Below are 14,109 nucleotides of genomic sequence, written 5' to 3'. Positions count from 1 at the left end.
TGTCATATCAAGTTATCTCCTCTGCTCTCTGCCTTCAACAGCTCGTTGGGGCATTTCCCACCATTTATTCTGAAGGCAGTTTCTGCTTGGATTTATTTGATAAAGACCACAGGGATGTGACCCACTTCCTTGGAGACACCATTACTTTAATACATGGATGCCTAACCGAGGGCTGTGCTGGCAGCTTGCGGCATCCCACATTTACATTGCCCAGGAAAGATGATGGGAAGGAACAGCTCCTGGCTCTGGCCCAGCTTACCAATGAGCTCTGAGTCTTTAGTTCTCTAATACCACCTCTCTATTCCTGCCCTAGCAGAGGTCATAGGAATAATGATTTCTAACTTGCTCTTTTTCCTTACTCCACCAAGTTCACCCCAGCTTCCATATTTATTCCGTGTTCTCACTACCCCCCTTTCCCGCTGTCATTCTCCTGCAGACTGAGTGCTCTGGGGAGAATGCAAAGCCTATTACCCAAATTGCATCTCTTGGCATGTTCCTGCACAAGCATTTCCATTCTCAAGGATATGTGCAATTGAAAAACTGTTCTTTGTGGGCACCTTGGCAGTTGCTGCGTCATCCAAGTGAAGTGGAAGGTGCTCTTAATTACAGAGTATGAAGATTTTGCTGGACATCTGCTACAAGGGAAGGCAACACTCATCTTGGCCAAGTCACAACTTCAGGTATGAGAATCCGTATTAAGTCATTCACCTCTGACTGGTGAATGACTCTAATGGAACACATCACTCTAACTGTAACTACTTGCCAGAGCTGACAGACTCTCCATATCTTTGGAGAGAGTGAGATGGATATTAAAGCAAAGTGTCAGACCTCAAATATGTTCTAAAGTGCCTCCATGCAGATACCTCAGAGGAGTACCTGCATCCACACATATCCAGCTGCCAGTGAAAAAATGAGAGTTGTCATGGGATGGAGCTTTTTGAAAATCTTCCTATTTTCCCACATGCCTAAATCAGAGTTTCTGGTACCAAAAATCCATCTGTGTTGATCTGGAAACTTTGGCCATTGAGAACTGGGTTTTTAGGTGCTAAATGTGGAACACTTGTGGTTTTTTGTTGGAAGTGCTCAGGAACACCCAACTCCAACAACTGAGCTGGGCACAGCTCAGACGTTACCCAAATCACACTTCTAGGCCCTCAGGAACTGAAATCCCTAATGTCAGCATCCACTTTAGATTTTATTTATTTTTTAATTTGCCAAAGCTACATAAGCATTTAGTAAGAGCAATGCTTCCTTACCTCAGCAGGTCAAGGTGGGCATTCTCAGCTATCTGTAAAGTGTTCTGAAGGAGTAATTATCAATTATTATAAGTGGCACACAACTAGATTGTCCTTGAATCTAGCGCATATCATGATAGAAACAAGAAGTCTTCTGTCCCCACCACCTCACCACTACTACACAACAGCCAGGAGCAAGAGCAACTGTACAGATGGAAAGGGTCCATAGCCTCCAGTCTGCATGTCTGGTGGGACTCATGCAGATGACACTCCATCCCTGTGTCAAGCTGCAGGAGAAGGTATAGTGCTGTCAAAAGCATTTACCCTTCCATGGCCTCCCACAGGAACACCTGGTATCTCAGAGGCACGCAGTCTCACCCCAGTTTGCCTGCAGAACCACAGGCAGCAGTTTTCTGGAGGCTCCATTGCATGATCTTGCTCCCTCTCGGTTTGTAATTACCCACTGTGCTCATGTGCACCATTGCTATATACATATCTGCACTAAACAGTTCACAGTATGATGCATACTGAAACTATACAAAGATCTCTGGCAACCTGGCCAAAACTGCCAAGCTAACAGAAACGACAGACCCAATGAAAGAAAAAAAGGTGAAGAAGCTCTGGCCTCTGCCATGCATGGATGTAAACTAAACACAGAAAAACTTCCTGTTCTTTTTCTCTTGCATACAGGCAAGAGGGAATCTCTGTGTAAGAGGGGGACTGAACAGAGCAACCAAAACCAGGAAAAACAGAAGGTAAGAAATAAGTGCAATGGAAATAGGTCCATACTTACGATCTGAGCTAAAGTCATCTACCAAGATGATCTCCTGGATGAGGCTGGGAGGGGTGCGGTTCATGACACTGCAGGACCCAGGGAGGAAAAAGACAATCTTTGTGAGCTGCCACGACAATGTAGGACTGATACACCTCCCACCTGCCAGGCTCTGCGCAGAGTTCTTCACATCCTCAGAGGTTAACACGCCCTGGTACCCTGGAGTCAGAGCGGTTTGATTCTGACCTTTTTGTACCTCTCATTCCTTTAAAACGCTTGAACTAATTTTCCATTACCTTCTTCAAGTCCGTCCCCTGGCTTTACCACAGTTACACAGCATATTCCCATTCAAGCCTCCTCCAATGCCTCTATGCACAGGCAAGTCCTCATTGCCTTCAACAGGACTGCTCAGTAACACTTAGGCACCCCAAGGCAACAGCTATTCAAACTTTAATATGAAAAACAGAGGCAAACATTGTCCTCCTAGTCCCAGCAACTCATCTCATTTCAGTGGCACCTGCTCTTCTGATTTTGAGCAACTCTGGAGAAAAATTGTCGGCTTTTTGCATTTTTTGTTTTCCACAGGAAACAGACAAAAAGAGTAACCCCATACTCCCAGGAATGGAGCTGTAGAGAAATAAATTACCATCTTGCTAAGATGCATCATTGATGGCTTTGTATACAGAGCCAAAGATTCTTCAGTTTGGATGGGTTTTCTGCTGTCTCATACAGCAAAATCCTGACTGTTCAGTATCACATCCCTCTCTATTTCAGATTTCTGCTGCTTCATACATCTCTGAGAGTATTTGTATTTTGGGCTTGCATGTCCGCAGATGACTGAACTTGCATTTTTCAAAGCTGAACCTCATTTGCTTCTCTTGGCTCATACCTTTCTGGTTATTCCAGCACGGTGGGGTGGAAGTGGGTGCTGTCCCTCTTCACAGATATAACTGCAGCTTCTCCCAGCATAGCCATCATCTGCATATTTTACAGACAAGGTTGGCCTGCACTGAAATACGTGCAAACTCAATGCAAAACATAACCCATCCAGACAGGCTGCATCCTGCACCATAACGGCTGTAAAATAGTGTTCTACACCTTCTCCCACCAGCTTGACTATCGACAATGCTCACATCCTCTCCACAAGTTTCAGGTCTTCCAGCCCAAGATAACCAGGGAAGAAAAGAAAGCAAACACTTCATTCTCTCTTCCTCACCTGTCCACCAAGTCCCCAGTAGAGAGAAAACACTCCTCAAGGAGTTTACAGCTAATTGTTCAATGCCCAGTTCTTCTCTCAGCTCTGCAATGATTTGCTGTGGATCCCTGGGAAAGGTAGTCTTCTTTCCACTTTGTCTTGCTTATCTTTTTAACAAGAAACAGTAATCCTAGTATTTCACTTCAGTGAGATGCAGAGATTGGCAAGACAATCTGTTGCTGTTAGGCACAAAATGCTGTTAGAATTCGAAAGTCCAAATGACAATTGCCTTTTACAGCAGAAACACAGATTGCTCTCCCCTCATCTCATGGATTCCCTACCTCTTTTGCCTTTTCTCGCAGTATCAGTGTCCTTACGCTGTTGCATGACACCATGTGAGCATTGCCAATGAGTTTCTCTCCTCTGCTAATACGTCCAGTCCTCATCAGCTCACAGATAATCTCCTTTATTCCAATGTTAGCAGAGAAGCACCCTGTTTTTCCTTGCTCCAAAATAATCTCCTCTTTTGCCATTATTTAAGTTGTGATTGTAATGAGTTGCTATACCAAATGCTCTAGCACTATGACAGCATCCTTTTAATTAGAATTTGTACAGGATGTCTGCATAGACACTGACAGCTGTTCAAGTCCGTTGACCTAAAGCCTAATTATTCACCTCCACATTTGCACCAAAACCAGACAGTCCCTGCAATACTTACTGAAATGAAAAATAAAGAGAAGGGGACCATACAACAAAGCAATTGATTTTCCCTTCTGCAACAATAGTCACCGCAGCAGAAGCGACTGTATTGCTTAATAACTAATCAGACAAACATCAATCACACAAAATGCTTTTTGAGTGACAGTTATTTCTGAAGGAGAGCAGGATGCCAAGCAAGTAATTGGTTTAAGAGTGACAGATATGTCCTGCCGAGGAAAAGGTATCATGCAGGCAAGCAGCTCTTGACTGACACACATCTCCTGCAGAACCAAAGATGCCAGCAACGAGCCATTTGAACTGGCATATTTACAGGTTCTGGTGGATAGCCCACTCCCTTTTGTTTTTTCCCTACTCCTCTTCTTATTCTCTTGCTGGGTATATTTAACTAGTTGTCTCCCACTACACTGAAAACGAATAGTCTGAACAACTCCCTGCATGGGACTGTAGGATCTGGGTCAGCATGGCCTATTGGTGCACTGGCCTGGTCCTTCTGGCAGCTTTCAGGCTGGGCAGCAGGTCCTGATGCTCTTGCCTAGGGCAGAGGAGGAAGATGGCTGGAGCCCACAGCAGCAGGCAGGCACGCAGCACACGCTGCCTCTGGAGACCAGGAGAGACAAGCAACAGGGTGCTGGAAGAAGAAGTTATTTCTCCACAGAGTCACTACTCTATTTTCCCCCTCTCCCTCATACACAAACATCTCTCCCATCCTCAACTGGCAACATCAGCACATCACTCCTACTGCTTCCACCCAGCAGCAGAGATCCCAGGGGCAGAAGGGAGAGCTTGGCAACTGCTGAGCTGCCAGAGGTGCTTATGTGGGCCTTTGTGTGCATACATGAAGGTGGGGGTTAGCAAGAAGGGTCTGGCCCCTACAGCTGCTCTGTTTAGATCACACTGAAATGAACAGTGATGCAGGAGCCTCACTCCTGAGTCACTTCCCAAGACCAGCATTACCACTTAGCTGAGTTACCTTGCAGAGCTGTCAGAATAACACATTAAGACAGTATCTGACTCAGGGGAGCACATATAGGCTCTCCGAGTTCTAATTTTACATCAGTTCAATGCCAGTACCCTTTTCATATATTTCTTCCAAGAACTTCCAAAGTTTTACAGCTGATGTTTGAATGCCCAAATTTAGGCACTCAACAGCCACGCTTGCAAAGATCTCAGGTATGAAAACTTCAACTGGTAGTATATATTCTGCTCACCTCTAAAGATTTGGCCTCTTAAAGGTTTTCAGCCATAGAATTTTTTGCTCAGTGCTGCTTAATTCCATCAGTTGGCCTCTTCCAGCCCCAATTCTTACAGCATTCCCTTAGCATAATTATGATAACCAAGCTTGGGAAGAGGCCCATAACAACAGTGGAATCATATTTAACTTTCACCAGATGCATCTCAAATGTTTAATTCTAATTATCTAAATAATCGTGCTCTACCTGGCTAAAGAAACCTCTTATGGATATAGAAATAATGACTAGCTGCAAGCCTGACTAGTCAGCAGGTAAGAAGGCAGTGCAATTTTATGCCTCCTGTTGCTTAATATCACTGTGGTTCTCTGCAGACAAACAGCCAGGTCATAAAACCAAATGGAACAGAACAGTCCCTTTGATAGCTGACTTATCCCAAAGTGCTGCAAACTAATTACACAGTATTTGGTGCATTGTCTGTGTATGTGAATTGAGCAATAATTACATACACAGCCTGGCATTCAAATACGTTTTACTGAAAGGCAGGACTCTCAGGTTACATAACAGGTCTTGAAGAGCACTGTGAAATCTTCAGCTCCCTCTGTAACATCAGTGTCAACATACAAGGGAGACTTAGCTTTATGCGTCTTCTATCACTGCAACCATGACCTGAGCCTTCACCTCTGTGCATGGTTGTCAAACCTCCCATGCCTCAAGGACAAGGCTGCTAGCCGAGGCTTGGTTGTGTGACACTGGAAATACTCTAGAGCCCGAGAAGAATTCAGCCTTTGGGATCCCTTGTCAGGCAGGGATAAATCATAGATACTTCTGACATTTGATGTAAGCAAGGAGTAAATCATTCACATGCACAGGCTATAAACCATCTGGTAATGAAGACTCCAGCTGTAACCAGAGGCCTGGGAGGAAATGCTATCCACCCCACCATTCATAGCAGAGTGCAGTCAGTTCCTCCCAACGGCACTCCTCCAGTGGCAGCAGGACTGAAGGGACCAATCTGAAAAGATGGGTTATCCATTTTTCAAGGTCTTTTGGGGGGGCTCTGGGTTGCAGGAGACCACATCTGAGAGACTGGTAATACCACATTTTGAGAGCTGCGTCCATTTGGGGCTTCCCAGGGCAAGAAAAAGTGGGACATGCTGAAGCAGGTCTGGTGAGCGACCTCTAAGACAAGGGTCTGGAGCATCAGATGTATGAGGTGAGGTTGAAAGAAACGGGGTTGTTTAGCCTTGAGAAGAGAATGCTCAGAGAGATTGCAGAGTCTCCATTCTTGCAGGTACTAAAAACTGATCAGGTGTAGACAAAGGCAACCTACTCTAGTTGACCTTGCTTTGAGCAAGCAATATCTTAATGCATCAGCAACACTCATCTACTCATTAGTACACCTCACCTTCATAGGATTTGGATATCAGTCTCCCTCTCTATGCATTACTGCTGCTCTGAATATCATCTTAACTATCATGGCATCTGACTATTTGATTGGGTGGCTTGAGATTTTCTTAAAGATCCTACTACCATAGTTTCTGAACACCTAACTGTTTACTGTCTGACCTTTGCTGTCATTGGCAGAAATCTCCTCCCGTTGCCCTAGCAGCACCGTGGATCCAAACAAATCTGCTCATTTTCTGAACATTGGCTCTGTAGAACTCATTTTACGGTTCAAATGAGAAGGAAACGATAGAGGTAAAAAGGCAAAATGTGTTAATGCAATATATAGAGGTCTCTGGAAGCACAGCAGCACCAAACCTGGAAGACAGAAACCCAGCCTTCTAACCATAAGGCCAACTTGAAAAAGCCTGTTATTTATTCACAAAGCACATTTCTCTAAGCCCACAGGATATGTCAGGGGAAGAAGTAGTGATGATGAATAATGCATTTGTTAGTGATACCATCAGCTCAACCTTCTACCCGGACAATTCACTCTTCCTTCAGCCTCCGCAGGCTGTTCTGAGCCTGCTTGCAGGTGTTAGAGGCCCTTTGAGAAACTATTTGAAAAGTCAGAGGGCAGGTGGCATTTTTGTGTGTAAAAACTAAAATGAAAGGAACCTTCACGGGTTCTGCAGGGACGATGGAGTGGGGGAGGGTGAAGGAGCAGCTGGGACATTGCTTTGTGGTACAGATAACTGCATGCTTCTGTCTACCTCGGGATGCTGACAGGCTCTATGCCACCTATTTACCTGTTAGATTCACCCACAGCTGGTACTCAGATATGAGGAGACACAGGTACAAGATAGCAAGTATCTTGCATGTTCGGCAAAGCCTGTGTGCAAAGCTCAGGGAGCATCTGGTGGACCATGAGGTGCAGCAACTGTTTAGCAGCAATTGCTCAGACAACAAGGGCTCAGTCTCCATGAGACCTGAAGTTCATCACCTTCTGCCTGAAAGACTCCTGAGCAGTGCCCCTGCCCTCACTGAGCCAGCCCCAGCTCCTGTAACATGTGCCCTACCAGGGAGCAGGCTGCTTATTCCTGTTTATGGAACACAGTCCCTCCCAAGCCCCATTCCTTAGCTGCAGCTAACAACACAGTGCGTCCCCTTGGCTCCCTCTCACTCTTCCAAACCAAGTTCTATTCCCACTGCAGCAGCCCTTTTTCTGGTACCAACAATTCTCCCCATAGAGGCTATACAGTAGCTAACTGCAGATATCCTGTCTTTGAAGATACACCCACAGTGCCAATCCAAGCCCCTGACCTGTCCTAGTGAGCCAGCTCTAAGGCAGACCCCATGCACTTGGGTAACTGCAGCCACCCTGCTTGGCTAACTGCTGTAAAAAGCCTAGCCCTCCACCAGTGCCCTTCCAGGCACTATCAGTTGTTCCCAGCACCCATGCTGAACTCACCTCTTCACTGTGCGGAGCAGGGTGGAGCGCGCCTCATTGTGGAAGGTGATGATGAGACTGGTAGCTGGCAAGTCTGTGTCATAGTGTACAGAAGTACATCTGCAACACAGAGGAGCACAAGTGTAAGACAAACATCATCCAACTGCAGCCAGTGCAGCAACATACCTAGAGTTTCTAATGGAGAAGAGTGTAACATGCTAAAATCAGAAACAGCACAGTTGAGCTGCAGCGAGGGAGACCTTAGCAGCTCCTGCACCAAGGCTGGCAGAACTTAAAAAGAACTGTGCCTGATGAAAGGCAAAGTTTGGAGGCTGTGACACCTAAACTCAAATGCTGCATGCTTAGGAGGGCATATGGGGTTTTATGGGAACCAAAGTTTTGACATCTTGGGCTCTAGTTCCTGGATTCACCTGCGATTCATGTAAAATCTTGTTTATTCATGCATAGTTCATCCTGGAGAAGAGAAGGCTGCGTGGAGACCTCATAGCAGCCTTCCAGTATCTGAAGGGGGCCTATAGGGATGCTGGGGATGGACTCTTCATTAGGGACTGTAGTGATAGGACAAGGGGTAATGGGTTAAAACTTAAACAGGGGAAGTTTAGATTGGACATAAGGAGGAAATTCTTTCCTGTTAGAGTGGTGAGGCACTGGAATAGGTTGCCCAAGGAAGTTGTGAATGCTCCATCCTTGGCAGTGTTCAAGGCCAGGTTGGACGAGGCCTTGGGTGATATGGTTTAGAGCGAGGTGTCCCTGCCTATGGCAGGGGGGTTGGAACTTGATGACCTTACAGTCCTTTCCAGCCCTAACTATTCTATGATTCTATAGGGCATGTACATGCTAAGGATGCATGGAGCTGGCACACCAAGGCATCACTGTACAAAGCACTTCAAATTCTTTGGACGCTGGGCTTAACAGAAAGGAAAACACTATCTAGCGCTGTGATTTGCATCAGGCAGTTGCAGAAGTTCAACACTAATACCTCAGCTGGCAATGGAAAGCAATTCCTCTCATCTTCTCATCTGACAGTGTAATGTTAGGTGCATACACTCATACTCGGAACCAAGGACTGGTTGCACCAGGGCTGCACATACCCTGTGGAGAGCAAACACTCTTGGGGGAGAACATCTCACAGATGTGAACCCTGGACCCAACTGTGGCAGGTACTAAGAATGGCAGATTTGGGCTGATCTGCTCCTCCAGAGTGTCTGTCTTCTTAGCTTCAAGCCAGTGTCAAACAGCAGTTAGTGTGCACTAATTGTCTGCCCAACAAAGAGCAACTGAAACTGTGGCCTGGTGTGTTTAACAGCTTAAGGCCACACATAGACTGAATCCATCCTTGGGAAAAATACAATTCAGTTCTTAGAACCACTTCCTGTACTTTCACATTTGCTTACTATTCTGTCTTGGCTACTACTAGCCCGTTACTGTTCTTGTCATCACATTCAGTCCTACCGGCTTATGACTTTTTCATTGCAAGATTTTATTAAGTGGACTGCAGTGTCTTTCAGCAATTTTAGCACATATAAAGAAACCTTGATAAAGAATAAAGTGGAAAACCCAAGACCAGACAGAAGACATACCGCATTTATTATGTTTTAAAACAGCTTCATGAGGTAATGCATATAAAATGTGTTAGGCATCAGGAAGTGCAAAAGCAGAAAAGGCTGGTGTATATGTCATTTGGGGAAGTCTTCTCAAAAACTCAGCATTTTTACAGCATCACAGAGGACAAGGACAAAGTTTGTGCTTGAAAGCTGACCCTTTCTTTGCTTTGGATCAAAACCTAGCTACATGCTAGGTCAGAGGAGCTTGTAGGATGTGTAGTTAAGTATGCCAACCTTTGCTTGGGTGCCTGAAGAAAAAGTGACATATTAGGGACCTATTGACCCTCCCACTCCTTAAATGGGGAGCCAGGTCCATCTGTGACACATAGATGGCCTTTCCTCAAACCACGGTCTAACACTTCCAGGGACAGTGATTCCACCACTTCCCTGGAACAGGCTCCCCTCCTAGGCAAGTGGTAGAATCACCATCCATGGAAGCGTTTAAAAAACATGTAAATGAGGCTCTGGTTTAGTGGTGGACTTAACAGTCCTGGGGTAAAAGATGGATTTTATGATCTTAGAGGTATTTTCCACTCTAGTTCTATGATTCTGTATCAGCTGAAATAAGTCCTAATCCTAAACTGCCACCCCAGCCACCATTCCAGTAGTCTTACAAGACAATGTACTCAAACACAGCTCCTTCATTCCCAAACTGCCACCTCTGCCAAAGGGAAGAACACAGAAATAAGTTTTACTGCTCTGATTATACACTACTTTGGACTCCCCATTGCTGAAGGGAATCCTTGCAAAGCTGGCGCTGAAATGCCATACATTTCCAGGGAATCACCTGTATGGGGTTTTTTCAGACTAAAGTGCGTAGATAAGGCTTTTCACAAAAAACATGCTCTGCATGCTACCATGGATCAAATTAAACAGTAATTCACCTTTGAAGCAAGCTGATTTTAGGCCACAACACAACAGCAGATTAACAGAAACCAGCAGTTCTGCATGTCAGGGAGACTGCTCAGTAATGCAGGACATGACACCTCTGAGACACTAGAAAGCCAATCCCAAGGACTATGCTGGGGAACAGGAGCACAAGACTTCGATCTCACAACCCAGGTCCTGACTGCTTGCATTCACAAAGCACCTTGAGTGTTGTCAGTGAGGGCAGGCTCACAAAGCTCTAGGTCTCCTAACATCCTTTCACGGTTTCAATCTGGTTAGATGCCTCTTTTCCTATTTCCAGGGGCTGTGAAGTTTTGCTTTGCAACCCTTGGTAGGGTTTAGCTTCCAGCCCAAATAGACAGGCATTACAGATATGGTTAGCTTGCGTCTGGTTTTTATCTGTTGTCAAGTAGGCTGTTTTACACTGTCCTATCACTATCAAATCTACAGTTTTGAAGGTACAACATTATCTTTCTGTGCTCCAGAAACTACAAAATAGTTACCTGGGCACTATTAGCAATTTAAGGATGAGTTTTGTCAGCAGAATAAATTCATGCTCAGTGAAACAGGAATAACAATGAGCATTTTGCAAGCCATGAAATATGCACTGTTATTTGGCTGTTAGTTTTATCTTCACCCAACAGCCTTCATCCAAACCATCATGTTCAGGCTGGAAAGAAGGCACCAAACTAGCTTCAGACAGCCAGAGCACAGCACATGAAGAACACCAGAGTAAAGCAAGGATGCAACAATGGCATATTTCACAGTCAGGACAGAGGGTCACTGGGGGAAGCCATGAGCTTGAAGGGAGTTTTGCAAACAGCTGTCAGATGAGCAATTTGATCTGCAATGGAGGGGCTGTGCTGAAACATCAAGATGATGTTTGGACCTGGGAGGAGATGCTAGAAAAGCAACAAGCTGGCACTGAGTTAGTCAAGGGTTTCTGCAAATCTGAGACCTTTCCAGATTAACTGTGAAATACAGGAAAGAAACAGACCGATGCAGGTGAAGAAAACCCCCAACCACCCTTTGTCAACACTGCACAATAACACAGGAGGGGGCAAGTGGGCTCCCCATGCCAAGCAGCAGCCACTGCTTGGAGCAAGGGTTGCATGGTACCTGTAGTGCCTGGTGTCCCGAATGGGCCGATCGCTGCTGAGTTTGTCACTCTCTAGCTGATTAAAAGCATGCTGGCGGTAGGGGTCTTCTCCAGCCTTCAGCAGCTTTGAGGACAGGTAAGCCTTCTCATCAAAACCTCTCCGGCTGTTCTTCTCTCGCTGGGGAGCCCTTGTCATCTAGAGCAGAGACAACCATCAGAGCATCAGGGAGAACACTCAACTCACATTTAGACACAGGTGATAAGTTCAGACACACAGACACTAAAGCAGGATGTTTTCCACACATTTGGAAGTGGCTAAGGTAAAAGGGAAGACATTAGAGGCAAAAGCTTGGAAAGGAAAGCAGGAAACCTTCATAGATGTAGTGCTATAATTGCCCTCTCCAAGGAAAATCACAGGCCTCACTATCCTTACTGACTGAGCTTGGGATGAAACCTGCTGCTCCTGATAATGTAGGTAGAGCCAAATTCCCTTTAGCACCTGTTGCACAGAATGTGCAAGATCGCAGTCGCTTGGAAACCCTTCCAGGCAACACAGGTTTGAAAGCAACCTCCAGCCAATGTGGCTGAAACACGGTATTTTGAGGAAAACCAGTTTCAGTCTTTCAGCAATCACTATCACATACAAACATAGAGGCAGCTGATTTCAGAGGTTCCCTGCTGTGCCTCGTCCAGCTTTGTCCACTCCCACAGAAGTCCATGATAAAGCTGGAAGCTGCATGTGATTGTCCCCAGTTCCACACAAGAGCTAAAACACTTGAGCCATCCCTCTTTTCTCCTAATTTTCTGCTAGCTTCCCTAGGCCACAGAGTCAGCGCAATGCCAGCCCCTGAAGACCATTCACTAGGGCCACCAGGAGGGAGGACAGGCACAATTGTAGCCCATGCTGAACTCTTAGATACAAGATTCTGGTTGGAAATAAACTAGAAACTGCAAAATACTGACTTCTAAAGCAATCAGGATTGTTTATATGGTAAAAGTATAACACATTGTCTATAGTAGGCATTTGATAAACCAAATCATGAAGAAGCCATAAAGTGCTCCCAGCTTTGTACAAAGGAGTGCTGGATGGAGCTCCCTAAAACTGCTGGAAAAGATGGATTCTGGTACATTCACATCTCATCCAGAGCACTGGATAATCCCCAGATCTTGAGATCATTCTCTGTAAAATAGCCTTCTAATACTAGGCTCAATCACATTTCTCCTTCTACTATAAGGCTCCTTTTAGGAATTTTAGAGAGCAAGAGACCAGGCACTGGTCCCCAGTATCACACAGGGTTTTGGATGAGCCACCTTAGTGGGTTAGGAAACAACTCAAGAGATCCAGCACCATGGCAAATTCCTTAAGCAGAAGAAAGCTTAGAAGAAACATCTCTGCACCTTTTCCCAAGAAGGGCTGCCCTGCAGTGCAGACAGGCATAAGACAACCAGGCAGTTGGGTAAGATTATGGCAAATTAATTCAGTGCAGAGAAGTGCAAGGTAATGAACATTAGAAGATACAAATTGAATTACTCATGCGTATTGATGGATTTCAAACGAACCGTGACCTCTTGGGTTACAGACCTGAGTGTCCCCATGGAGAACTCAATGAAGCCCTGAACTCAGTCTGCCGAGATGGAAAACACAGCAAATTGAGTGCACTGAAAATGGGACAGAGAGAACTGAAACACTGCAAACACTGTTGTACAAATATTAGTGACAGCTCAGCTAGCCATGGCCAGAGTGCAAGTTTTGCCAAGCTGGTCTTTGGAAGGAAGCTATTGGAGAGTGAAGACGAACTAAAGGTTAGGACTACTCCATTTGGATAGAAGATTAATACAGTGGGGGGGGGGGGGGAAAGTGGTCCATAAAATTATGCCTAATACAGCCAAGTTCAGCCTGACGTTCAGATGTCCCTTTCTTACCATACAAGAATGAGGGAAATGACCTTCCACAGTTAAAAAAAAAAAAGCTCACCACTGCTTTCAACACAAAGAAGCTTATTCAACTGCTGCACAACCAAGGTGCTGCATATGGGTTTACCCCATACAGCTGATTTCATAGCCTGCTGCCTAGACTCTCCCTTGAAAGTCTAATTTCAGTACAAGGAGGAAAATAATTACTTTTGTACCTCCCCACAGCAGGGCTCAGGGCAGGACTTGCCAGCCAGGGATCATCCTACACACCAGACAGGAGTAGGGCAGCTGGGGGGCATCAGGGCAGGGCCCGTGGCTGGGCCGTAGCTGAGAGCCCCTGGGGTCCTGAGCAGGGTCAGGGGAGCCCCAAGGAGTGGGCAGGGACAGGAAGGTCCATTAGTGCCCTCAGGGCCATGACACATCTAAACTTGAACTTTTAGGGGTAATTTCTCTAGATACTACAGTTCACATGTTACTTCTACATCAAGTTTATAAAGCGGAAAAAGAGCACTGGAAATTAATTGTCAGTTAAGAACAATTCTCACTTTTATCTCAGCCAGCATCAATTTGTGCTCTGTTCAAACAGGGAAAAGGGAGGATTCAGGGGATGATAGCTCAGAGAGCCTGGCTTCAGCTTC

The 14,109-nt window shown here is 45.5% G+C and overlaps 1 protein-coding gene across 3 annotated transcripts in view; it reads right to left on the bottom strand.

The window, feature by feature from the left end:
- The window catches only part of GALNT16 (polypeptide N-acetylgalactosaminyltransferase 16), a 75,198-nt gene that overhangs the window by 26,514 nt on the left and 34,575 nt on the right, over positions 1-14,109 (bottom strand). For all 3 annotated transcript variants that reach the window (XM_061380293.1, XM_061380292.1, XM_061380294.1), the window contains exons 2-4: positions 11,578-11,753; positions 7,967-8,065; positions 2,029-2,096 (exon numbers count right to left, since the gene is read on the bottom strand). In XM_061380293.1, the coding sequence (XP_061236277.1) occupies positions 2,029-2,096; positions 7,967-8,065; positions 11,578-11,753 (343 nt within the window). The remainder of the gene's footprint in view (positions 1-2,028; positions 2,097-7,966; positions 8,066-11,577; positions 11,754-14,109) is intronic.

The sequence above is a fragment of the Neopsephotus bourkii genome, unplaced genomic scaffold (assembly GCF_033783945.1).
Source record: "Neopsephotus bourkii isolate Nb327-2 ecotype Australia unplaced genomic scaffold, CSIRO-AGI_Nbou_v1 NB_1792, whole genome shotgun sequence".
NCBI lineage: Eukaryota > Metazoa > Chordata > Aves > Psittaciformes > Psittacidae > Neopsephotus > Neopsephotus bourkii.
Note: the sequence above shows the minus strand (reverse complement) of the source record. Positions and strands in the feature narration are given on the sequence as shown.